General features: G+C 41.4%; 3 protein-coding genes across 3 annotated transcripts; 2 read left to right on the top strand and 1 right to left on the bottom strand.

Annotated features, from left to right (window-relative positions):
* The first annotated feature begins 1,118 nt into the window (after positions 1-1,118).
* LOC134005755 (protein transport protein Sec61 subunit alpha-like 1) lies at positions 1,119-5,347 on the top strand. The gene is made up of 12 exons (XM_062444746.1): positions 1,119-1,276; positions 2,139-2,206; positions 2,307-2,372; positions 2,519-2,597; positions 2,839-2,970; positions 3,147-3,256; positions 3,747-3,900; positions 3,999-4,159; positions 4,339-4,536; positions 4,656-4,847; positions 4,948-5,024; positions 5,132-5,347. Exons 1-12 carry the CDS (start codon positions 1,270-1,272, stop codon positions 5,316-5,318), a joined length of 1,431 nt encoding a protein of 476 aa, XP_062300730.1. The 5' UTR covers positions 1,119-1,269; the 3' UTR covers positions 5,319-5,347.
* Positions 5,348-7,658: 2,311 nt separating this feature from the next.
* chchd4a (coiled-coil-helix-coiled-coil-helix domain containing 4a) lies at positions 7,659-10,515 on the top strand. Its single transcript, XM_062415702.1, has 3 exons — positions 7,659-7,798; positions 8,161-8,259; positions 9,383-10,515. The coding sequence occupies exons 1-3, from the start codon at positions 7,777-7,779 to the stop codon at positions 9,745-9,747; spliced, it is 486 nt and encodes a 161-aa protein (XP_062271686.1). The 5' UTR covers positions 7,659-7,776; the 3' UTR covers positions 9,748-10,515.
* Positions 10,516-11,307: 792 nt separating this feature from the next.
* On the bottom strand, positions 11,308-15,465 carry si:dkey-202e22.2 (netrin-4). The gene is made up of 10 exons (XM_062442365.1): positions 15,375-15,465; positions 14,333-14,811; positions 13,920-14,240; positions 13,478-13,604; positions 12,802-12,990; positions 12,310-12,526; positions 12,065-12,192; positions 11,848-11,916; positions 11,582-11,752; positions 11,308-11,444 (listed from the first exon to the last, which is right to left on the bottom strand). Exons 1-10 carry the CDS (start codon positions 15,463-15,465, stop codon positions 11,308-11,310), a joined length of 1,929 nt encoding a protein of 642 aa, XP_062298349.1.
* Between the last annotated feature and the right edge of the window lie 8,425 nt (positions 15,466-23,890).

Below are 23,890 nucleotides of genomic sequence, written 5' to 3' on the forward strand. Positions count from 1 at the left end.
AATATAAAGTGTTTGCAAACAAAGTATTTGCATTTTTTTTTAAATCTTTGTAAATTATGGTCTTTTAGTTATATAAGACATTTCAAGATGAATCATGGTCGCACCAAATGACTTTTTTTTAAGGCCAGTGCCAATTAATCTTGAAAAACCCCCATTAAAATCACTTTCAAATTGTAATATGAATTGTCAGGTACCAAAGCTTAGAATGTCTTCCACTATTAGTGCTTTTATCAATCAATTTCAACTGATCATAGTGTTAAATTATTGTTACACAAACTGGGAATTCTGTTCATTTCAAAGATACCTTTCTATTACTTGTTCACAAGACACTTTTATTTAATAAATTAAACACTGCAATAAACTTTAAAGTTACTCAAAGCACATGTAGACATGTAGTACACAGAACTATTGGTACTGTTTGTACATCTTGGTATGAGTTTTATGTGTATTTTCACAAAGCACTGTGCTCCTACTGTCCTACAGCTCTAAGTGATGCACACGTTTCAATATGTACTGAATCTAATTCAACTCAGTTGCATTGTTTACCAGTTTATTAGTTTTTTTTTAATGTTGTTGATTATGTACGTGTTTCACAGTTGTATTTTAATGCTTGCGTGACATTAAAAAGTGTTATTTCTCAAACGTCTGATTCGATCAAGCAATAGGCAGTCTGCTGTTTACATGATGCGTTTTTGCCTCTTTCAGGATTTTTTTTAAACATTTCAAAGTCACCATTATGCAGCCTCCGATCCTGTATAAAGTATTGATCTTGAATGTATGGTATTAATCCATATAAGTGCATACTGTACACGCTGATCCATGGCCCATAGGGATTCGTCTCAGGGTGAGGGGTCAAACATGCAGGAATGTACTGCTCAGTGTGGAGTAGGGTGCCCTCTGGAGGATGGGAGAGCTCTTACGGTTAATTAAAAATGTCAATATTAGAAATCATGCAGATTAAGAGGTGACAATGTTCGTGTGTCACCTTCAGTAAAGTGTGTGTGTGTGTGTGTGTGTGTGTGTGTGTGTGTGTGTGTGTGTGTGTGTGTGTGTGTGTGTGTGTGTGTGTGTGTGTGTGTGTGTGTGTGTGTGTGTGTGTTTGTGTGTGGGAGAGAGAGAGAGAAGAAGTGACGTGTGTTAGCAGCCTGTCTGGTGACGTGTCTTTGCTGCTCTCTCTTTCCTTACGGAGCGGCTGGATGGAGCCACACTGACTCGACTGAGCAGTCAAACGGATACCAGTAACACGGCAGCAGGCAGCCTAAGGACACCATGGGGAGTAAGTGAGACTCTTCACTTGTACACACGTGTTGAGGGTCTAAATCACCAGCTCTGCTTTTAATGTCGCCAACTAAAGCGGACACGAAGCGCTGCTCGTTAGCAAGCTAATCAGCTAACCTTGAGTCGTTTAGCTGGCAAGTTGAGCTAGCTTATAACGGTAGCTCATTTGAAGTTTTTAGTCAAATTTAGCCTGGCTGGGATTAAACTAATATTACCGAGGTTGTTTTCAAAGTCAGGCGTGATTTCTAACGTTTCATGTATGTGTTTTTTTCTTTTGAAAGAGGCGTGATAGCTTCCTGTTTTGAAGTGATTGTTCACTCGTTTTCTGATTGAATGCTAGTTAGCAACACGCTAACGTTAGTTAGCTGTATGAAGTGTTCTTCTTTACGTGTAGACAACTTTAATTTCGCTTGTTCTCAATTATTTGTAAACGTTTTGTTAGATTTTGCAGTGTTAAATTGACCAGTCGGGTACCTGAATTTGGTTCAGTGGCATATAATCGCTTGCTGTCAAAGTCAATTTCAGTGATTGACACAGCTGATCAACGCTGAGACAAATGGTTTAACAACATTCATACACAGGTTGCTAGCTGTGGTTAGTCTTGCTCAAAAATACATGGTCATGTATACAGTAATATGTTGGGAAATACTCTGCTTTCTTGCAGCACAGCTGACCAGACTGCCATGTTTAGCTTTGCTGGCAGCTGTTTAGAAGTTAGTTAGTGATGACGTTGCATCAAAGACAATCAAAACCTCTACATTACTCAGATCATTTATATACTTTATATACTGTAAGGACTGCTGGGGAGAAAAAGATTTTACCTTATTTGTTTTATAACCTGCTAATATCTTTTTTTGCAGTTAAATTTTTGGAAGTCATCAAGCCATTCTGTGCAGTCCTGCCAGAAATTCAGAAACCAGAAAGAAAGGTAATCTGCTAAATACAAATCTGCAGTGTGGATCCACTGTGCATCGAACTTGATCAATATAAATGAAATTAACTCTTTCTTTTCTTTTCTTAATCCTTAGATTCAGTTTAGGGAAAAAGTACTATGGACCGCCATCACATTATTCATCTTTCTGGTGTGCTGCCAGGTTAGTAGCTGTTAATAATGGCTTATCTGTGAAATATTAAAAAGAATCATGCATCCAAACAAGTGTCTGTTATTGATGCTAGTGATTTTATGCTGTAATTTTTCATTTATGTAATACACTGTTGTAATATTTCCTTCTTCATATAGATTCCACTCTTTGGTATCATGTCGTCAGATTCAGCAGATCCTTTCTACTGGATGAGAGTAATCCTGGCTTCCAACAGAGGTGCTTGAATTGATCATGTTAAATGGGCTATCACAGATTTAATCACAGAGTTCTTCTTATGCCTCGTGCAGCACTAGCAAAGAAAAATAATCTCATTCCAGAGTTGTTATCAGACGTGACATAATCTCATTATCAAGTGTGATAAGTCAAAGGTTGACAGTCGCAGACCCTTACATTGATTTTTGCTGCTGTTGTCGTAGTAACTGACTGTGACACGAATGCTGTCCACTTTGCTCTCCAGGTACTTTGATGGAGCTGGGTATCTCACCCATCGTCACCTCAGGCCTCATCATGCAGCTGCTAGCTGGTGCCAAGATCATTGAGGTGGGAGACACTCCCAAAGACAGAGCTCTCTTCAATGGAGCTCAGAAATGTAGGTCTCATTCTTCACTACTTTTGCTATTTTTAAAACTGAGCTTTTGAAGCCTTGAAGACGTCTTGTACTTTGATGATTGCACACTGACAACACTGCTCATTTGGCAGCAGCATCATTTTGCAGCAGCTTTCCTTGTAAGATTGCCAATTACAAGTCTTTCTTTCTTTTTGCAGTGTTTGGAATGATCATCACCATTGGACAGGCCATTGTATATGTTATGACTGGCATGTATGGAGACCCTTCAGAGATGGGTGCTGGGATATGCTTGCTCATCATCATCCAGGTTAATAAAAACAGCTGAACAGCTGCTCTTGGAATCCTAGCTTTTGAAATATTTGTATCAGGAAATGGTTTCTGAAGTTAGTGTTTGGCTCTTCCACTGAGACTGGTAAAGAAACATTTCAGTAAAACACAGTTCTGTCAGCCTGTTTACAATCTTTATATTAGTATGTCCTCCAATCTGGTTTTAAAGGTGTTGCATGTCTAGAATCAAGATAAACATTTAGTTATATACCAGTAAAATATAAATCATGGTTGCTGCCTTGTGCAATATTTTAATGTTGTGTCTTTGTCACATTTTTTGTTACAAGCAGACAAATTGACGTCAGAAGGTCAATGTAGATTGTGACAACATAATAAATGTAATTGCTGAAATCAAATTTTACAAGCATTTAAAATTGGCTAAGCATGGCACAATGTTTATTGTACACATGTGGAAAGTGATTTGTCCGCCTGAATCGACTCAATCTGAACCTCCTGTCCATTTTTTTTAGCTCTTCGTCGCAGGTCTGATTGTCTTGCTGCTGGATGAGCTGCTCCAGAAGGGCTACGGTCTGGGCTCTGGTATCTCTCTCTTCATCGCCACCAACATCTGTGAGACCATTGTCTGGAAAGCCTTCAGCCCCACCACTGTCAACACCGGCAGAGGTGAGCACACTGCCATCAGACTCATTACAATACGAAGCGATGTTAACCCTCCATCTGTTTTACGACAAGTAACCCTGTGATTCCTGTGGTTTCACCAGGTACTGAATTTGAAGGGGCTATCATCGCTCTCTTTCATCTGCTGGCCACCCGCACGGACAAAGTGCGCGCCCTGAGAGAAGCCTTCTACAGACAGAACCTGCCCAACCTCATGAACCTCATTGCCACCGTCTTTGTGTTTGCAGTGGTCATATACTTCCAGGTGAGCTGGAAACTGAATGCCGTCACAGTGATTCCACTGCTTTTGAAATGCATGTTTTAAAACACACACTGTCTCTACATTGTAGAAATACAACATAGGAGATGTTATCAGTAATATTTTGCTGTCTTAAAAATACAGTAGATCTACAATTAAACACTTAAACTTTGTTACCTCAATAGGGCTTCAGGGTGGATCTGCCCATCAAGTCAGCACGTTACCGTGGTCAATACAACACCTACCCCATCAAACTGTTCTACACCTCCAACATCCCCATCATCCTTCAGTCTGCCCTGGTCTCCAATCTCTACGTCATTTCTCAGATGCTTTCAACACGTTTCAGTGGCAACTTCCTGGTCAACCTCCTGGGAACCTGGTCTGTAAGTATATGATGGGTGATGAGACGATCCAGTCAGGTTCTGTCTCACTTGGACTTAAGTTAAACATGAATGGGCACAAGTGCCAAACTTTATCTGACCAACGGAATCTTTTCGTTCAGGACACCACAAGCGGTGGACCAGCTCGGGCGTACCCAGTGGGCGGTCTCTGCTACTACCTTTCTCCTCCAGAGTCGTTCGGTTCGGTCCTGGATGACCCAGTTCACGCTATGATCTACATTGTCTTCATGCTCGGCTCCTGCGCCTTCTTCTCCAAGACCTGGATTGAGGTCTCAGGATCCTCTGCTAAAGATGTAGGTTATGTTTATGCACATTTGAACAATTTTCCTGTTTCCTGTTGTCAGAGTCCCATAATAAATTGTGCTCTTACATGAATCGCTTTGTGTGCCTCAGGTGGCGAAGCAGCTGAAGGAGCAGCAGATGGTAATGAGGGGACACAGAGAGACCTCTATGGTGCATGAGCTCAACAGGTACAAAGAAACATTAGAGATCAACTCCAAAGTGTTTTAATGTTGGCTACTTGCGGCATAAAAAAGTCTTACAGAATATATATTGAGTATTTCTTTACTATTCGCAGGTACATCCCCACAGCTGCTGCCTTTGGTGGCCTCTGTATAGGAGGATTGTCTGTCATGGCTGACTTCCTGGGAGCCATTGGTTCGGGCACGGGAATCCTCTTGGCTGTGACCATCATCTACCAGTACTTTGAGATCTTTGTAAAGGAGCAGAGTGAAATGGGCAGCATGGGAGCATTGCTCTTCTAAAAAAAAAAAAAGAAAAAAAAGAAAGCCAACCATGCAACACACATCAGACACAGAGCGTCCACCCTTCATAAATCTTATGTTTTGCATTTTTTTTGCAATTCGCACAATCAGTACATTTTGCAGCTGGGATAGGTAAATTTTTACTTCACCATCTTTGTTTTCCACCATAGCTCTTTCGCGTGTCAATGCAGAGAAAACCGTTTTGGTTCCTCTTGGAGTTGAGCATAGAATTGTGTCTCTTCAGTCCTTTTATTCCAGTAGCTGTTTTCCATTTCTCTGCAGGCTGCCTAAGTCCCCACTGACTGTCTTATCAGCTGAAGAATGCCTAAATGCACACAAGTGTGTGAGGTGCTGTCTTAGACTTACCTCAGGTGTTTCTTATTGCAGCATGGGTCAAGGAACACTAAGACAGCAACATGTTATTTCAAGCTGCAAGCACTGTGCCTGGATATTTCAGGGGAGTTGACGGAAAGCCATGTCATGTTCATCACAGGTAGAGATCATGCGAGAGGTTTCTAGGCCTACATTAGGATGTGGAAAGTATGAATAAATATACTTGTACTCCTGGTAATGTTTCTAGTAATCTCAGACAAGCTGTTGGTGGGTTTTCATTTACCTTTTATTTTGATATTTTAAATGATGGACTGTGTTAATATTCACTCTGGTCTTATGTAGGGCAGCATATGTCCTATGTCTCTGGGTCCTAAAGTTTTTGTCTGTGTCGTCATGCTCTTTTATTCCCAGACTGAATTGCTGCACAAAACTGCCGAGGTGGTCGGCATGAGGGTGGGTTTGATAGGGACGAAAAGGGGTTTCATTTAGGTTTTTACTTTCTGTAACAGACATAATTATGTTATTAAAAAAACAGGATTTTTTTCCAACACACTTTGAAATTGTGTCATATGTGTTGTTTTTCCTGTGTTTTGTCCTGGCATGTCCTGTGAAGACAGCTACTTTGCTATCAACTGTGATGATGGAGGATTATTGCAGAGCCATATAAACAAAATGGGTTTAATGCAGGTTATTTATTCTTTAAGCTGGATAAAGACTTTTTACTCTAAAGGGCAGACAGGCTTTAAAACATTCACTGCACAGGCTTAGACATTATCAAGCTGTCAAGGCCCTGTCTCTCAAAAACATCAAAGGCTGAGGTGATTTCAGTCCATAGACTCACAATAGACAGGGACAACAGAGCGATCACTATCATTAGCTTAGCTGTTACAATTAGGACAAGTTTAAACCATTACCCCAACTGTGTATGTGTCAGTGGACCTGTGGCTTATGCTCTGTTGTACTTCTGTCTGATTGCTATGCTTTATATCCGCTACCTGCCACTAGAGGGCATCATATATGAGCTTTAAGCATACAGTAAATGGGTTTAAACTGAAGGAGTATGCGCTGCACGATATATAGTTTAAGGAAGACTGCTTAAATGTAATATTTCTAAAAGTTTTGTTCCATGGAAGACATTAATTGAACTCTATTAAGTGTGATATTTAAAATGTTAATCTAAGTTATTAAATAACATCAACCATAAGTCCAGGGAGAGGCCTACTGATGATCTGAGACTATATTGATACGTTCACAACAACCAATTGTTACCACCAGCAACCTTACCACAGTTTATTGAAGACTGAACAGTCCAGTTACCTTTCAGTATGTGATCTGAAAGACAATCAGATGTTATGAGGTAATGCATTATCGGATATAAAAAATCTCACTATGCATTTTAATTCACAACAAATCATGTTTCATTCTGTTTTTTGTTTGTTTTTCACTGTTAAATGTAACAAGATTAAAGTCTCACTCTTTTTAAAGAGCATAGTTATTATATCTCACTATTTTTGACATTAATAGGAATCCTTTAAATATCAAATTACTATATAGAAGTTCAATTCTGTTAAAAATAGTTTTAGTTTGAATGTATTTAATTGTACAATTACTCTCTCTCATAAATGATCATGTCTTGTATGTACAAAATATCAAATAAGAGTATAAATTATGTAAGTATATAATTAAATTACAGTTAAAAGATTTAGATTTTATAGACTTGTGAAATCACGAAGGGACATAAAAAATAAGGATTTCTTTGAAAAACAACATTTGTGAATTTAAAAAAAACTAGTCATTACATTAACAATATAAATCAATTTTAGTTTAAAGTTATGTTTATGACCATTTGGCGATAAAGTTACAATGGAGGGGAAAAATATGAGTGATTATTTTTTGACAAAAAGTACAGTTAATATCAGCAAATAAAATAAATATAAAAGATTTGTAGTTTAAAATGAAGTGTGACGTCATTACGTCGCGCCCGCATGTGGACAGGTCAGACGGGGCTGTCGGACGCCGGGTCGCTTTATCAGATGAGATGTGAGCAGTTGTTGGGTAATTTCAGTCAGACTGCTCTTATTTCACCGCAGAGAACGACGCTCCACTGACGCCGACCCCGACAGACATGTCGTACTGCAGGCAAGAGGGTAATTCTGAACTTCTTTTCATTCATTTTTATTGACAATGTCACCGAGCGAGCCACATGCTAAGCTAACTTTGTAGAATCAGCGTTAAGTTATAGCGGAGGAGCTAACAGGTGAGCTAATCCTCCAGCAGCAGTGAGGCTGGAGGTTTATGTTACTTTGTGGGCCTGTGGTGGTTTGATCACTGCAGTCATTTGACATGTAAGTCACGAATCAGGACAGCTGCTGGTCAGGTGGTGAAGTGCTTCCTCAGGGTCACAGTGAATCAAACAGCACCTCAATAATGTGTTTGTTGTAGTTTTGGAAGAATAATCCTACTTCCCGTTTGACTTTATTGTAATGTTTGTTTTTTTTCTCATTTAAAGGTAAAGATCGCATTATCTTTGTGACCAAAGAAGACCATGAGACACCAAGCAACGCGGAGCTGATCGCAGATGATCCCAACGATCCTTATGAGGAACAAGGTTATTATAGTTATCTGATCATCGAGCCTAGTGGTTCCCAACTTGGGGGAACCGACCCCGACAAGGAGTCGTTGGTTTAATCAAAGGGGTTGTGAGGTGATAGGACAGGATAGGATATAGAAAAAACATATTTTGGACAAACGTTTTTGTTTGTCAAGCTTCCTTCTGATTTTTGCTTTATTTCCTCTTTTAGAGCTGCAGAGTTAGTTGATTCATCGAGCAGTCCACCGACAGAAGATTACTCAGCAGCTATTTAGATAAATGAATAATTGTGTTAGTCATTTTTTAAGCAAAAAAGTAAAAAGAAAAAGAAAAAAAAAAGCTGGTTTCAGCTTTTTGAACATGAACTGAATATCTTTGGGGTTTAGAATTTTAGTCAGACAAAACTAGACATTTGAAGATGTTACCTTGAAATGAAGGGAACCAACATTATTCACTGTTTTCTGACATTTTGTGGATAAAATGATTAACCAATGAATCAAAACAGTATTCGGTAACTTAACTGGAAGACGAGTGGCAATGCTTTATCTTAAGGGGTCACAGGCCAAAAAGGTTGGGTACCACTCATCTAGTCCATGGAGAATTGCTGGACCTGCATACAGCCTGTAAAGGGCACTTCACCAGTTTTAATATTACTAAGGGGCTTGAGTCAATTTTTTTTTTTTAAAGTTTACTAGAGTTGCAGCAACTCGTTTATTAATCAAGTTAGCTGAAAGATAGAACATTAAATGTCAACTATTGTGATTATTGAATAGTTTTGCAGCTTTTCTGTGTCATACATGACAGTAAAGTGAATATCTTTTGGGTTTTGGACTGCAATTAATTGAGAAAAGAATCTGTAGATCAGTCTGTAATGAAAATAATGTATCACTAAAAGATCAGTACCTTTTTTTTTCTTTTTGGCAGTCAAGATACAGACAGAAGATGCAGGGCAAAGATGGTGGTGACATGCAAAAATACAGGTCCCCAGCCGGTACTGAACCAGGGACTATGTGGTTATGTGTCTTAAACGCATGGCTACCAGACATCCAGATAACTTGACTTGATAATTTTATCAGACAACTGGTCTCACAAGCCGAGTAGTCATAATGGTTACATGTTGTCTGGCTTCCTGTTTCTTTAGGCCTGATTCTACCTAATGGAGACATCAACTGGAACTGCCCGTGTCTTGGCGGCATGGCCAGCGGCCCGTGCGGCTCTCAGTTCAAGGAGGCCTTTTCCTGCTTCCACTACAGCAAAGAAGAGGTGAAGGGCTCCGAGTGCATCGACAACTTCCGTAACATGCAAGAGTGCATGCAGAGTTACCCTGAGCTCTATCCTCAGGAGGAAGAGAAAGAAAGCTCCCCCGAGGCAGAGTCCAACACTGGCTCTGACTCTGCCGCCCCAGTTGAGGGCTCTGCCTTATCCCCAGAAACTGACTCTACTCCAGCTGCTTTGAACATCTCACCTGACAGCACATCGTCTACAGACAGCCAGTCCACCAGCTAAAGTCAATCACTCGTCGTCCACAGGCTCTTGTTCTCTGTTTGCAAGCACTGCCCAGCATAAGTGACTCTCTCCACTGGCCCAATGTCTCGTCTCTGGTTTTAATCCAACAGAGAGGGCTTTGACTGACACAGCAGGCCACCAGAGGAAGACTTTGTGAATGCACAGAAACGTAGCATATGTACAAAAGTATACACTGCTTTGTTTGCTAAAAAGCTGAAAGACTCACTTTATATGCAATAGGAAATTAATTTGCTGTGTGTCGTCATGTTTCCAATCAGAAGAGTTGTGCGTTGATCCATGATATGTGTGTTATTTTTAATGTGACTGGTCAGGATGTAATCTTGGCAGTTAGCTCTTAATTAATGATAATTGAAGCAGTAACCATTAGATTTTTTCAATCCTTCACTCAAGAGACCAAAACACAGGCAACTGGTGAGAAAACGAGGCTAATTAAGCACTGTTACAGTTTACATGTATTGGACATAACATTTGATGTTCACAGATTCTCATTAAGAGCATGGGTTCACAGGGTCTCCATCTATATCTGGTGCCGTTTCAACTACTGGCTTCTTTTTCTTTTTTTGGCACTATAGCCGGCCTCGACCAAAGTGGTTTGTCCGGTTTGACTGTCTCTGTGTAAGTGTTTTTGTTTTTGTCTCAGCACTGTCTAGAGTATCAAGTTGGATGCTGTCGGTCACCATTTAATGTCATACAGGCCTTAAAGGAATGATGATAATTCTCAAACATGTTCAGATTAAAATGACTGGAACCATTTAAACTCCCACATTTTTTTTTGTCCTTCTAAAGGCAAAATACGACACCTTATGTCAGTGAGTCTCTTTTCACACATGCTGAATCTGACAGGTTTTTGTAAACTTTATGTAAAGATTTACAAATTGAAGAAAACAAAGCCAGACATACGGTGCATCTCATATTATGGATATTTGACTGTGTATCAAGATAGAACCACACTATCACATTTACAGCCTTCACTTATCATATGCTGCTTGTATATTAGTATGGTTAGAGTTTCATAGCACTTTACTAATCCAAATGATAAAGGGTTAGCTTTCAAAAGTGTATTAATTATTATGTATAAAAAAGTTAAGGGCTAAAAGTTTTGCTTTGCAGTACACTTCAAATGTTTAGACACATATTCACTTATGAGAAACTGTGTCCACAATTTTGATTTATACTGTACATGTTAGCGATACAGTTAAATGACCAACTTCATCTTTTGTACATTCATCTTTACTAGTACACAAGCGTATTCATCTTGGATTGGAGTTCCAGTGAAGCTATATTACCATCTTATTTACAGATGATGTGACCAGCCAACCATTCATTTCAGTCTTTATTGTCATACACGCACACACATTGTGTGTACCTTAACATTTTTAGGGTGGTCATGTGTTTATCTCATGGATAGTTTCCCCCCTTGATGACACGGCAAGTTGTCCAGTGATTTTCAGTCCCTTCTCTGAATTGTTTACTGACTTAAACATTTCCTTGTGAAATCCTCTCCTGAAAGCGTGTCCCTGCCTTTTTGGACCATATGGATCATGGACATCCATTTCTAAGGCCCTCTGATATAAGTAGACCCAGTCGGGGTGTCCAGGGGACCACCACGCTCTGCATGGTGACCAGCAATCGGCCTGTCCCAGCCTCTTCTGGGCCTGCTAGCAGGTACTCCATACCTGGGGGGAACAACAAAGATACTGTGATCTTGTATAATCTGTATAATATAGGGGAAACTGTTTCTTTGAGCTTGATAACATGTGACATTAACTGGTCAGCTTAAACGTCATCTGCAAGTACAATTTATTTTTCCTACCAGGGTTTAGGATTGGACAGGTGCAGCCTCGGCTGGTCCAGGACAGAGGATAGATGCTGATTGTCCCCAAGTACAGTGGCACCTGGCCCATTCGTAGGACCTTGCGCACTTTAATCTGCACCTCTGCATGGCTGCCTTTATCATGAGCAGACAGCACACTCGCCTTGATCACTGTCATTGGCCGCAAAGACAGATTAATCCACAGTTAGCACAGCCTGAGATGATTTTTTTTTTTCATACAATTGATATCAGTGACAGATGCTTACCGTAGTCGTGTTTGGTCTTGCAGAGGTCAGATACACTTCTTAGCTTTTTCTCCTTACAACTGCACTTTCCTGTGTACAGTTATTGGGATATATTTATATTTATATTTATACTTATTTATATTATTTGTCTCAATTACATGGTATGAAACAATTTAAAGCCTTGCAATGCAGATGAACATCAACACGACACTACTTCAAAGTAAGCTGTAACACCCGCCTGTATAGTGCAGAGCAGAGACTGCAAGCTCTTTTGACCACTGCACCTCTTCTTCATTTGTGAACATATGATCCAGATCAGGGATTTTTCCACCGATGGGTACATTGAAGACCTGATTATTTGAATAGCTGTAAAAGTGCAGTTGGAAAACCATAAAGTCAAGGTTCATTGTTAGCAATTAACTCCATCAAATTAAAGTTTAGCTTCCTGGGTGTTGCATAATGACTAAGCATACGTAAGCTGACCTGTCCAGACACTGCCCAGTGGTTGGATCACAGCTGTGAGGGCAGACGCAGGGTTTGCAACCCTCTACTCCGAAGCCCCAGTGTCCAGGCAGGCAGTGACTGCAGCTTGTGCCCCCTACACCAGATTTACAATTGCACTGTCCACTCCGAGGGTGGCACCAGGGTCCCTCCTCTCCAGGACGAGGAGGCAAAGAGCCCTGTGGATCACACCAGCAGCCTGAGAACCAGAGACACAGATACAGTTCTGTATGCTGTTGAAACATTTGGTTTTGCTCTTCTTTAACTGGAAGTTATAAATTAAAAACATGCAGGCAGATGGAACTTTAAGACAATATGTTTCTCATTTATCTCATTCACAAGCTTGCCTCACTTTGAATTAATTCCCTCATGAAATTCAAAATCAGGTCATGAAATGTCCTTTATGTTTCTTTTCTGACTAGATGAAACCACATCACGCCTGAATGAGTGACAACCCCGTGCTTTGTCTCTTACGTGTGCAGGCGTGGGGGGAGTTGAGAGGCAGGGATGGGTGCCGATGGTAGCCGTGGCGACAGCGCTGACACCTGCGCCCAACAGTGTTGTGCCTGCAGTCATCACAAACACCCCCGTTGGTGCCGCCGGAGGAAAGCCACGTTCGCTGGGAGAAGTGACAACTATCCGCATGACTGTGGCACTCGCACTCTGATGTCACAGAGGTGTGTGATGTCATAGCAATGGCAGAGACGAGAGAGACAAAATGAACACACCAGGATGAGTCTGTAGCCAACTTGTACATATATACTGTAGTCAAAATATAAACAAAAGTTGACTTAGTTCCTCCTAAAGCTAAAGTTATATGGAGCTTTATTTAAACTTTTTTTTAAATCAAAGTACATCATACAACAAGACACCCACACATCCACTCTTTTGCTCCCTCTACATCAGTGATTCTCAAAGTGGGGTCAAGGGGTGAGGAATAGTTTATTTACACTATACTTCCATCCCTAAATAACACAATGACAGTATGTATAACTGTTTGTTTGATAAAACTGGGACAAAATCTTATCAAATTGAGGTATTTGGTGCAATTTGTGTCTATTTGTGTTAGTTTGAGACCCACTGCTCTACGCTATCAAATCTCTTCTCTGGCTCATCTAAGAGTCATGTGATCCTTTTGGTTATCACTTACTCTGGCAAGGATTCGCATCCTTGCTGCTGCCATTGGCGGGCCTCCAGGGACGATCATTGTAGAGCGGGGCACACTTCTCACAGTGATCTCCTGCTGTGTGGTGGGTACACAGACACCTACCGGACACCTGGAAGACACATCTGGCGCTGCTCAGTAACTTCACCTACACTCACAGACATTACAGACTGCTGCTGTCTAGAGAGAGCTATAAAATAGATCCAAGCAGGTGGTGTAAAGAATAAATCAAGCAATTTAAAGCTCTTTCCATCAGTAAATACATTTTACATCTGGACCTAACATCCTGACACATGTGTCCTACAAGACTGTAATGAAACACAGGCCGAAACTGACAGATGCGCCTTCTCTCACAGTTTCCTTATTTTTATCGCTGCCTGTTCTTTCACTTTGACACGCACCTACACACACATGAACAAACACTCACCATGTTACCGTCCTGTCTTGTATCCTGGCTGCTGTTGTGTTGTACACAATGCTCGGCATGTCCGTGGCACAGACAGGTCCCTCTGGACAGTAATGTATAAATAGCATAAGGTGCTGAGGCTGAGCTTTCTATAGTGGATGTGGAGGTGGGAGCTGAGACCGTGGTGCTTGTTGCTTCCTTCGAGAGGTTCAGAGGTGCAGGACAGGTCTGAGCTTTAAGCAGTTTGATGCGGAGGTTAGTGAGGGTCAGGCGGGCGAGGGCCTCTGGACTGTAGGGGTCCAGTGTCATTGCACTGCTGGGGTCTAGTGTCCGTAATATTACCTGAAAGGAAAAAAAAAGACAAATCAGCTCTAAATCAAAAACTTTAGATCAGCTAAATGATAATACATTATATTTTGTGTGTATTCTCTTACCTCTCCACCACTGCAGGGTGTCGCGCTGGTATAACGGGATGTACACAAAGAGCCTGGCTGAATAAAATCATCAGTCAACCCAAACTCCATGCTGCAGTTGTGTGCAAAGACCTTGAGAGCTTCCCAGTTCTTTCCAAAGTCAGTTGAACGTTCAATAACCATGGCAGCAGGCCGGGGGGACCTGAACACCAAAACCAAATGAGACAGACAGAACTGCGTCTCCAGGTCCAAATGGATCTCGTCCTGCTGCTCCTCCTCCGAGGCGCTACCTGCACCTGATGCCCACCAGGTGTTCGGATTCAAGAAAGGGTCGTCGGTCATGTGAGCAGGTGGGTGGCTGTCCTCGGGGCAGATGTGGGGTGTCACGGGAGGGTGGGAGAGGGAGTTGTTCCCATAGCAGCCTGAGTGGGTGGTGAGGGTCCTACCGACAGCCAGGTTCCCTATGGGTGGACTACAGGCGTGGTCCACACATCTGGAAACTGACACAGAGGATGATGGAGAGTCAGTGAAAGTTTTATAAGACTTCCAGCAGAGGGAAATTATTAATGGAAGAAAACAAGGGCTTTTCTTTTAGATTAGTGATTTTATATTTGGTGACAGAAAAGCCTTTAAAAAAGATCAAGCAGTGACATCATGGATAAAACCAAGGTCCTCTTCATTGTTTGTGTTTTCCATGAATATTTCATTTGCCTGGCCATTGTACCGCTGCTGTTTGCTCTGATGTGACACAGAATCCTCCCTTTTCCCCTCTGGGCAACATTAAGACTCTCGGGTTACTGGTAATGGCAGCCACACTATTAAATGTTTCAGAACCAGGTATGATCTTTACTTTTAAGACACAAACCAGCACATAAAAATTTCCCCTGCGACTGAGGAACCATGTAAGACGTTATTAGCTCATCAATGTCATGTAAATTAGAAGCAGTTCAGTCACTATAACAATCTTAACAACTGACAACAAATATTTCCAACAATGTGAAAGGGGAGAAAGCAAGTTTAACCACAATGACGCAACTGACTCAGAGCTGATGATGCAACTCACCTGCTCCGCTCCGCGTCACAACCAAAAATAGACAACTGAGCGCCACAAGCATCTGATGTCCACCTTTCCCAAGCACGCTAGACACGCTCATCCTTGTTTCTTTTGTGTTTACAACATACACGGTGCGATAAACGCCTTCCAGCAGAGATGTGTCCCAACATTATGTGCAGCCTGTCTAACGGACAAGCGCATCTCTCTGCCAATTACGCAATGCGCAAACCATCCAGATGAGTATTTTTCCGATGTCCTCCCAGGACTATTGCTAATGTTCAAAGGATTCCCAGTGTCAGAAGTGGATTGAGCGCCTCAGGTGCTGTAATAGAATGGTGCTTTTTTTAACCCAAACCTCCACATTTGACTTAACAACGAAATGTTACTAATTTCCATTAGTTCCCATCCATTTTGTGCTATAATAAGATTGTCCGTTTCTATGCTAATTCATTCGTGTAAATGTTTCCATTAATTCACAGCCAACCAAATAGCTCCGTGTCCCGGCCAGGTCCAGCGCGCTATCCGTTTACGCACAGCAGAGGAGTGTGCGCTCTATTTATCCTCGGTCCCCCCGCCCACACACATACACACACACACACACTATGAATACGCTGCATTGCAACAACGACTGAGAGGAAAGAGGAGAAACACTGAACCAAAACTACCCTGGATTGAGGTAGTGTATTTTTCTACCCCCATTCTGACCGACTTTCATCCGCAGGGATTCCGCCACAGATCGTACGCAGGAGAGCACAGACCTTCGACTTGCACTGGCTCGTCAAAGCGGTTAATGTGAACCAGCCGCGCAGCGCATACCAGCTAAACCAGATCCCTCCACTAACCAGGGCCTCGTAATAGGGCAAGGAAATTAGTTTATCTGCCTCTGCCCCCCTGTTTTGTTTTGTTTTGTTTTAGCTTCAATAATTCCAAGTTACAGGTCTCTTTGAAGTCTAGTAGGAAGAAACCTGAGAATGGGTACATAAATAGTCCTGAGTGCAGTTATTTGCAGCTTGATGGCGCATTGTGGCACCATAAGAATCTGACAGCATGACAGGAGTTTCATGCAAATGACTTGGACAAGAAAAATGCCTTTCTCCCATCTGTATGCCTGACTGGAGAGATTACCCTGCCATTCTTCATTATACCACTGAATAATAAATACATGTTATGATACATGACAGTCCCTCTTTTTAAGTTCTTTAACAACACATGCCAGGAAACCTATGCTGAGCTTTATGTATTTTCCCTCCATGGCACACACACGCACTCTGAATTTGAAGAATAAACACCATGTCACTTCAGTTTTATGGCTCAACTGCAAACATAGGGGGCTCAGAAAAATTGGAATAGATGCACAGAATTGGATTGGTTTCTATAAATGTTTTGAATGTCACACAGATTGCTTACAGACTCACTGTTTGCTTTTTTCCTAGAGTGGAGAGAAAACACAGAATATAAAGAATGGCATATGGGACAGTGATGATGGTGGATGGTGATGTGCGTGTATACTGACAAAAAAATATGACATGATGTTTTAAGACCAGCCAGCAGTGGTCATTTAATCAGCATTTTGTTCATTTACCATGCTGACAAAAGTTTTTATTCTCTTTCCCAGATTCTCTCACATCATATATCATTCCATCTCTATCTGCTGTACATTTATCTTTGTTGGCCCCTCGCTGGCCTTTCCTTTCATCTCTCTGTCCCTCTGCCCCCACTCTAACACCAGTCAGTGTCTGGCAGGCCTCCATACAATAAAACTCTGCAAGGTCTCCCATACATTCACGCATCTCACAGTTTCTCCTTTAATCTCACTCCAGTGGTGCAGTATACGCTATGAATAGCTTTCTGAGAGATTAGAGTAATGCCATTTATGAGGGATTAGCTGTTATCTAGTACTGTTAGTGCCATACAGACATTGTTTCTGATTGCTTTAGACTGATTTGGAGTCAGTTCTGACTCGTGAGTCCTTCAGATATGAGCTTTTCTCACAAGTTGCAGTATGGGAGGACCTGTGGAGAAAGTTGTACGTGACTGATTTAAAAGTGTCTTAATGTAACAGATGTTGTAGAAATTGTAGGTTATTTGACTTCAATAAATGTAAGTCACTACGGTTTGAGGTCAAGGTTGGCAGCAGGACGGAAAAGTGGGCCATAAAACATTCCTACGAGTCGCCAGTTCAAGTGCAAGTAATCTATGGTTGGCTGCTCGTTATAGCTACAAAATGCAAAACACATTGCATTCTTAATTGGCTAAACTGTAATTAAGGGCAATTTTCTGCAATAAAGGGATGCCAGCCCAGCCCACAACCAATAAGGTCCTAACACATATAAACGTATATGGAGGAATAACAACAGAATCCACACTGCGGTTCCCAACACATGTTACATTCTCAGGGCTAAGAGAAAAATATAATTTTTTCTCCTTTTCCCCCCCCAGTACTTTTCACTGAATACATTTTCTCAATGTTCAGGATGTATCATCATCATGGCCCCCAGCTGTGAGAGGTCAAATACCAGCCAGGAAAGGTCACAAGGATCTCCTACCTGCCCCATGACTGCCTCTCTAATTGCTCCTCTTTTTCTCATTTACAGGGCTTAATGGGGGCCGGGGGGTTAGGGAGCCGGGGTCAGAAGAACAGAGACGCCCCCGCCTCCCCAACCTCCCGCCCTTGTAATCCTCAATGTTTGTCCAGGCTGTTCATACATGCGTGTGTCGAGCACATGGTGTCACTCCACACTTTTCCATCTCTTTCTCTCTCCATGTCCCCTCCTGATCTTTGTATCGTACATGTCAGCTCGTATGTTCATCCAGAGAAGACGAGGATTAAGCTGGGTTCCCTTACGTGACTTTACTGGATGTAGGCCTCACAGACCGGCGTGGTCAGGCCTTGATTTGTTTCTCATATAGCACATCCATTCAGTCGTTGTGTGTGGATTTGAAAAGATCAGGTTTATTACAGTCTAATTTTAAGTGTTTCAGTTTGTTATAGCATATTTCTTTGTTTGTTTTTTTTAATGGAAACTATGGTGACACTGCAGGATCCCATGTGACATAATCCACTGGCCACAAGTACAACCCGTACAGTAAATGCCACAGGGGGTGCTTGAGTTAATTAAGCCATGAGGTCAAAAATAATTGCCCTTTTGATTTCCTTTTTTTTTTTTTTTTAAGAAAAACTGGAGTTTCACATAAAAAGTACATGGTACAGATACACTATAAGATCAGAAAATAAATCTTTTTCCTACAAACTTCCCCACCAAAGTCTGCCAGTTGGAGGTTGAAAAGTCAAGGTGAGAGGTCAGCAGTGAAGGTCTAGAGTTCAAGTCCAATGAAAAGAAGATATTTCTTTAGAGTTGTTTGAGTTGGTCTGTTGCATGAATTTATCATCAGTCAGAGTTATCAGCAGGGACAGCTTATAAAAAACAACAACTGTGTGCTACCATGATCCTCATGATGCCACAGGAAAAGGAGTTAATAATCACAGAGAGACAGTTTAAAGATAGTTTGTTACTGTGTGCATGTGTGTGCTTCAGATTGCACAGTGCCTCTTTGATGTGAGATAATGAATGACACAGATTAAGCTGTCAGGCAAGGAATTGATAGAGGCCAGATGAGGCAGGATGACAAATCAAGGCCTCTGTGGAGCGCTCGGGCAAATTGCCAAACCAATAACGTGAGCTTGTGTGTGGATTTGCAGGTGTTTGTTCGTGGAAGAGTTATGGTCATAAACTCTTGCATGTGTGTAAGTAACGGGAAACTATGCGGAACTGTTTCCGTTTATTCTTTATTCGTTCTTAACGAGGAAGTATGTGGGGCATGTTAAAGAGTGGCTCACTCGAGGAGGCTTCAGTTGAGTGGTGATGACTTATTTATAGCTGAAACTTCTGTTTAATATTGGACAACAAATTAAGCTCCCACCCACAAACACACATGCAAACACACGCTACAGGTCCCCCTCGTGTCCCTGTAAAGTCATCAATTAACAAGATCAAGATTGTGCGTCACTAACTCACATAAACATATTGTCTCATACGTACCCACACACACACACACACACACACACACACACACACACACACACACACACACACACACACACACACACACACACACACACACACACACACACACACACACACACACACAAACACAGTTTCTTGATACCTTGTTGGCCTTTCCATTGGCTACCCACATAAACGAATGGCACACAGATTAGTTTTCTATTGCAAAACACAGACATGTGTTAAGAGATTCAATTCACTGTTTTTTTTTAGTTTTTTTTTTTACAAAAGGTAAAGCCAACTAGCATCAAGTATGCTGGGGGTCAGAGGTCAGCACATTTAGGCTGGGATAAATGTTGGACAATGACTGGAGTTCAAAATAAGTGAAATGCATACACCCATGAACATGATATTTGCGCTGACCTAAATATACGCAACATATTTAGTTGTTTTTGAAGCTTTACATCACTGAGTGTCTCCCACTATGCTGAATATTTTTTACAACCGACCATGTCTGACTTTGGCTCCCCTTCTAAAAGTTACACTGAGAAATGGAGCAAAGGCAATCAAATGCAGCTGTTTGAGGTCCCAGGCCACAGGTTGGGGTTTCCAGTCTGTCTCTCATGTCTGGCCACTTTGTTGCTTTGAGGCCTTTCTCAACTCATTAAACACATCTTTATTGGCATGCCAAGAGTCCACCTGTGAGCCAACCCGTGATGGCAACTTCAATGTGTATCCAAGCGCAGGGGTCACTGTTAAACAATACAACCTCACATGACCGGGCAAAGTCAAAAATCGAATCTACGTGGAGACAGCATCATATGTTGCTTTGCTCTCGTAAAATGGACACTGGGTGTCTCTCACAAACCATTGTGATGTTAAGGTGACGTTCGCTGCCCTCACAGTGATTCTGTTTCATCTATGAACTAACACTAGTGACATTCATGGACCACAATAGAGTACCCTTAAAAGAGCTGAAGTGATTTGAAAATGGGGTGCAGTGATGGGTATTAGGTTGTAAATGGTGGGTTTAAATGAGTCTTACACTGTGTCCATGAATTCTATTTCTTCTTAACTCCATAGTGTCACTGTGTAAATCATAAAAACACTCTGTGCATTGCATGTTTATCCAATTTTTCTTTTAGCTCCTATACCATTGGGAGTTTGTAGACTGATGTTCGTATGTGCAAAGTTTGACACTGAAAAGTTGTTTTCATATTTATGTGATGAAAGTGAGAAGTTTATGTGTGCTTATTGTAAATCAGATTTTAAGTGGTGGCCCTATAAGCAGCTTTACAGTGAAGTAGGACACATCTTGTCTCTAGCAGCTAAACTTTTGAAAACCACCTCTTAAAATCTTATTTTCAATGAGCACAAAGAAACTTTCTTCAGAAGATTAGCATGAGAACAGCCTTTTAATGTCAAACTACACATACATCATTCTGCACAGTGACGCTCAAACATCCAACTGTGGGAACAAGGGGACAAACACATTTTTGAGTGGATGGGGACTCTGATGAGACTTTACTGGAAACTACAGAATGCCTTTGTACGTTTCCATTCCTGTGCCCAAAATGCACAAATAAAAGCACACTGCAACGTAAGGCCATACCCACAATTGCGGCTGGGTTGTGGTTTTCCGCAGGAGAAAAAAAGTATGTGGGAATTTCAGCAACCACTAAGCCCTCCTGGCTTGCCCAGCAATGTGACAGTATAGGGGGGAATAGCCAGTGTTTGATCCTTTTAGCCAACATCTGGCCCTCAGGAGGAGCTAAAGTTAGCAGCACATGCTGATGTCATTAGCGTAAAATAGGAGTTACATTCACAAAGGCATGACCCTCACAACTTCCCAATACTGTAAAAGCAGGAGAGAGTGAGGAGAAGTGTATGAATAATATAAGGATTGTAGGATTTAGAGAAGAGAGGATGGATTGTACATCTGGGTGATTATGTAAGTGACTAATATTGATGATCTTAAACGGTTGATGTTAAGCCAAATCTTCCATGTCAGCAGATATATCCGCCGCTGGACCGTTAGAGCGAGGAGTGAGTGGAGGGTGGATCAAAGCTGTAACAAAGCTAGTTAGGGTTTAATCAGTTCCACTCACCCGGAGCCTCTAGCCACATCTGTTCAATCAAATACCATCACCATGGTGGGCTCCTGGCTCCAGAGATGGCTGCAGTACTGCCAGCCAAACATTGATAGGCAACCAGGTTTTTAGGACCACTACCTCATCAGAGACTTGTGGTTGTCATGTGGTTTTCTTTGGAACCTCTCAGACCTGCCCAGATCTCCTCTTTGATTTAATCAATGCCATTAGGTGTCTGTTAATCATTAATAAACTTGTGTGGTCAGGATACTTTGAGTTCTAAGCTCACTCTGATATGATAATGTCATTTTTAGTTGTGGGTTTTTTAGACCCTTGGGGAAGTCTTTCATTTGGTTTAGGCTTCCTCATTGGGTGAGGTCATTGTTTTGAGACTGAGCTCCATTGAGGAGAAGCCAATGAAGCTGAGAGCCTCTAACTAAACATTTCAACAAGTCCATTGCTCTTTGGCTCCACTGTAAAGAACTTGTCATTTTACTCATGACCATTTCACAGAGAACAATGAGGAGTGTCATCTTTAACCCTTCCGTGTCCTCATGATCCCAGCCAGGCACAAGACCTCCAGCGGCTCCAGAACTTTCTTTCAAATTTCACACAGATTACACCTCTTCAGCTACTCTCCACTCCTCTCTTGACCTTAATGTATCCCTATCTGTGTGGCAGCATGTCCTTCATAAGTGACACGTGAGGATTCAGACACATGAGACTATTTATTTGTGCTTGGCTACCCAATCTCAGGCTGCTCTGACGTGTACCAAACGAAGAGGCCAAGGACAGGAGCAGGGGCCGCAGTAAGTGATGCCTGGGATCTACCCTGGGAAACACACAATGGTCACAATGGCCTTGTGACCCAGGAGTGTGGGGATCGCACGGGTCAATGGGGTTTTCTTCTCATGGACATATTCGAGCTGTCAGGAGTGCGAAAGGAAAAGATTGGAAATTTGAACAGAGGAAAGGCTGCATTCCAATCACATTCCATTAGCTTATCATTACTGCCATTACCATCACTATCTTCAACAGGAGCAGCATGGGATCTCATGCTTACCTGTGGAGGACAATCTCATGAGAAATTATGTATTACGTAATATTACTCACAGTTTTGAGTGTCAATCTCCATGATGCTCAAAATATGTAGGGTTTATTTACATAATGTTGGCTTTACAGTACTTTGCCAAGTTTTAGGCACTAAAAGTGAAGTGAGGATTCTTTCAAAAATAATGCCAAAACAGTATTTATTCATCAATTAACTTCATTCAACTCCATACAGTAAACAGAAGAAGACATCAAATCAATATTTGGTGTGACCATGTACATTCCAAGCATCGTGGAGAAGTTGCCACAGATTAATCTCTATTGATTCTGTCTCCTCGTGTAATCCCAGACTGATTCAATGATGTTGAGATGAGGCCTCCGTGGGGGCCAAACAATCAGTTGCAGGACCCCTTAGTCTTCTTGTCGCTGTAGGTAATTCTTTATGACTCTGGCTCTATAGTTGGGGTAATTGTCAGGCTGTAGAAAAAATCTGGGACCGATCACAAGTCCCTAAAACCTTTGCACACTGGAGCTATTTAACTTTTTGAGCTACAACTTTGTTCTAAGTTTTCTTTACGGTTTGAACATACAAACTGCTTTTACCCACTTCAGCTGTTGAAAATAAAGACTGAGAAATTGTCTTAATACTTAATACAATACAACTGCTTGAAAAATATTCTTACAGGTCAAAGTCTTTAAGCAGGAATTGGAAGTACTCATTAATTCAGCAAAAAGGCGTCCTCATAGATGTAACATTTGATTATATATTGTGAATCAGGCCATTACTAATGATAATTAATAGAGCAGAATGATCATGTTGTAGCTGCTGAAGTTGAGGCTAGTATTAACATAATATTATGTGTTAAGTTGTACATCACTACAACTGACCATGTTAAAACCTGAACCTGCATCTGCAGGATCATACAGCTGTCAAATAAATGCAGACTATGCAGGAAAAAGAGTAAAATAGTTCCCTCTGAGTAGAAGTAAGGCCTAACATTAAAACAGCATAAAGCACTCCTTTTCCCCTTCTTGTTTTTTTCTATTTTTATTGTTGTCTCATTGTGCCAAAAATGTCGTGTTTACTAGGTGTGTTAAATGTTTAAAAGCTCTTTCTGTAGGAGACGCGTTACCTCCTTCAGTCCATTAGAAAGTGACAGTCATGTGGCCCTCCCTGTCGGCGGAAGAGCAACACATCTTCGTCTCCATGACAACCGTTGCCAAGTTAGCCAACGCTTGCAAACTGAGATTTCAGAAGTTTTAGCAGTGCACGCACGGGACACTTAAAAGGCGCGTAACAACTTGCAACAGTATCTAAAATAGGGGAAATAAGGTATGTCTAAGGTGTTGGTGGTCACTTTTTAGTTTTCATACTTTTTAG

Source organism: Scomber scombrus, chromosome 3 (genome assembly GCF_963691925.1).
Source record: "Scomber scombrus chromosome 3, fScoSco1.1, whole genome shotgun sequence".
Classification (NCBI taxonomy): domain Eukaryota; kingdom Metazoa; phylum Chordata; class Actinopteri; order Scombriformes; family Scombridae; genus Scomber; species Scomber scombrus.

Coding starts and splice junctions, on each gene's coding strand:
- si:dkey-202e22.2 (XM_062442365.1), bottom strand. CDS start 15,465: ATGAGCGTGTCTAGCGTGCTTGGGAAAGGTGGACATCAGATGCTTGTG. Junction 14,241..14,332: donor CACCCTGCAGTGGTGGAGAG/GTAAGAGAATAC, acceptor TTTTCCTTTCAG/GTAATATTACGGACACTAGA. Junction 13,605..13,919: donor CAAGACAGGACGGTAACATG/GTGAGTGTTTGT, acceptor TGTGTCTTCCAG/GTGTCCGGTAGGTGTCTGTG.
- chchd4a (XM_062415702.1), top strand. CDS start 7,777: ATGTCGTACTGCAGGCAAGAGG. Junction 7,799..8,160: donor GTCGTACTGCAGGCAAGAGG/GTAATTCTGAAC, acceptor TCTCATTTAAAG/GTAAAGATCGCATTATCTTT. Junction 8,260..9,382: donor CGATCCTTATGAGGAACAAG/GTTATTATAGTT, acceptor CTGTTTCTTTAG/GCCTGATTCTACCTAATGGA.
- LOC134005755 (XM_062444746.1), top strand. Junction 2,207..2,306: donor TTCAGAAACCAGAAAGAAAG/GTAATCTGCTAA, acceptor CTTAATCCTTAG/ATTCAGTTTAGGGAAAAAGT. Junction 3,257..3,746: donor GCTTGCTCATCATCATCCAG/GTTAATAAAAAC, acceptor CATTTTTTTTAG/CTCTTCGTCGCAGGTCTGAT.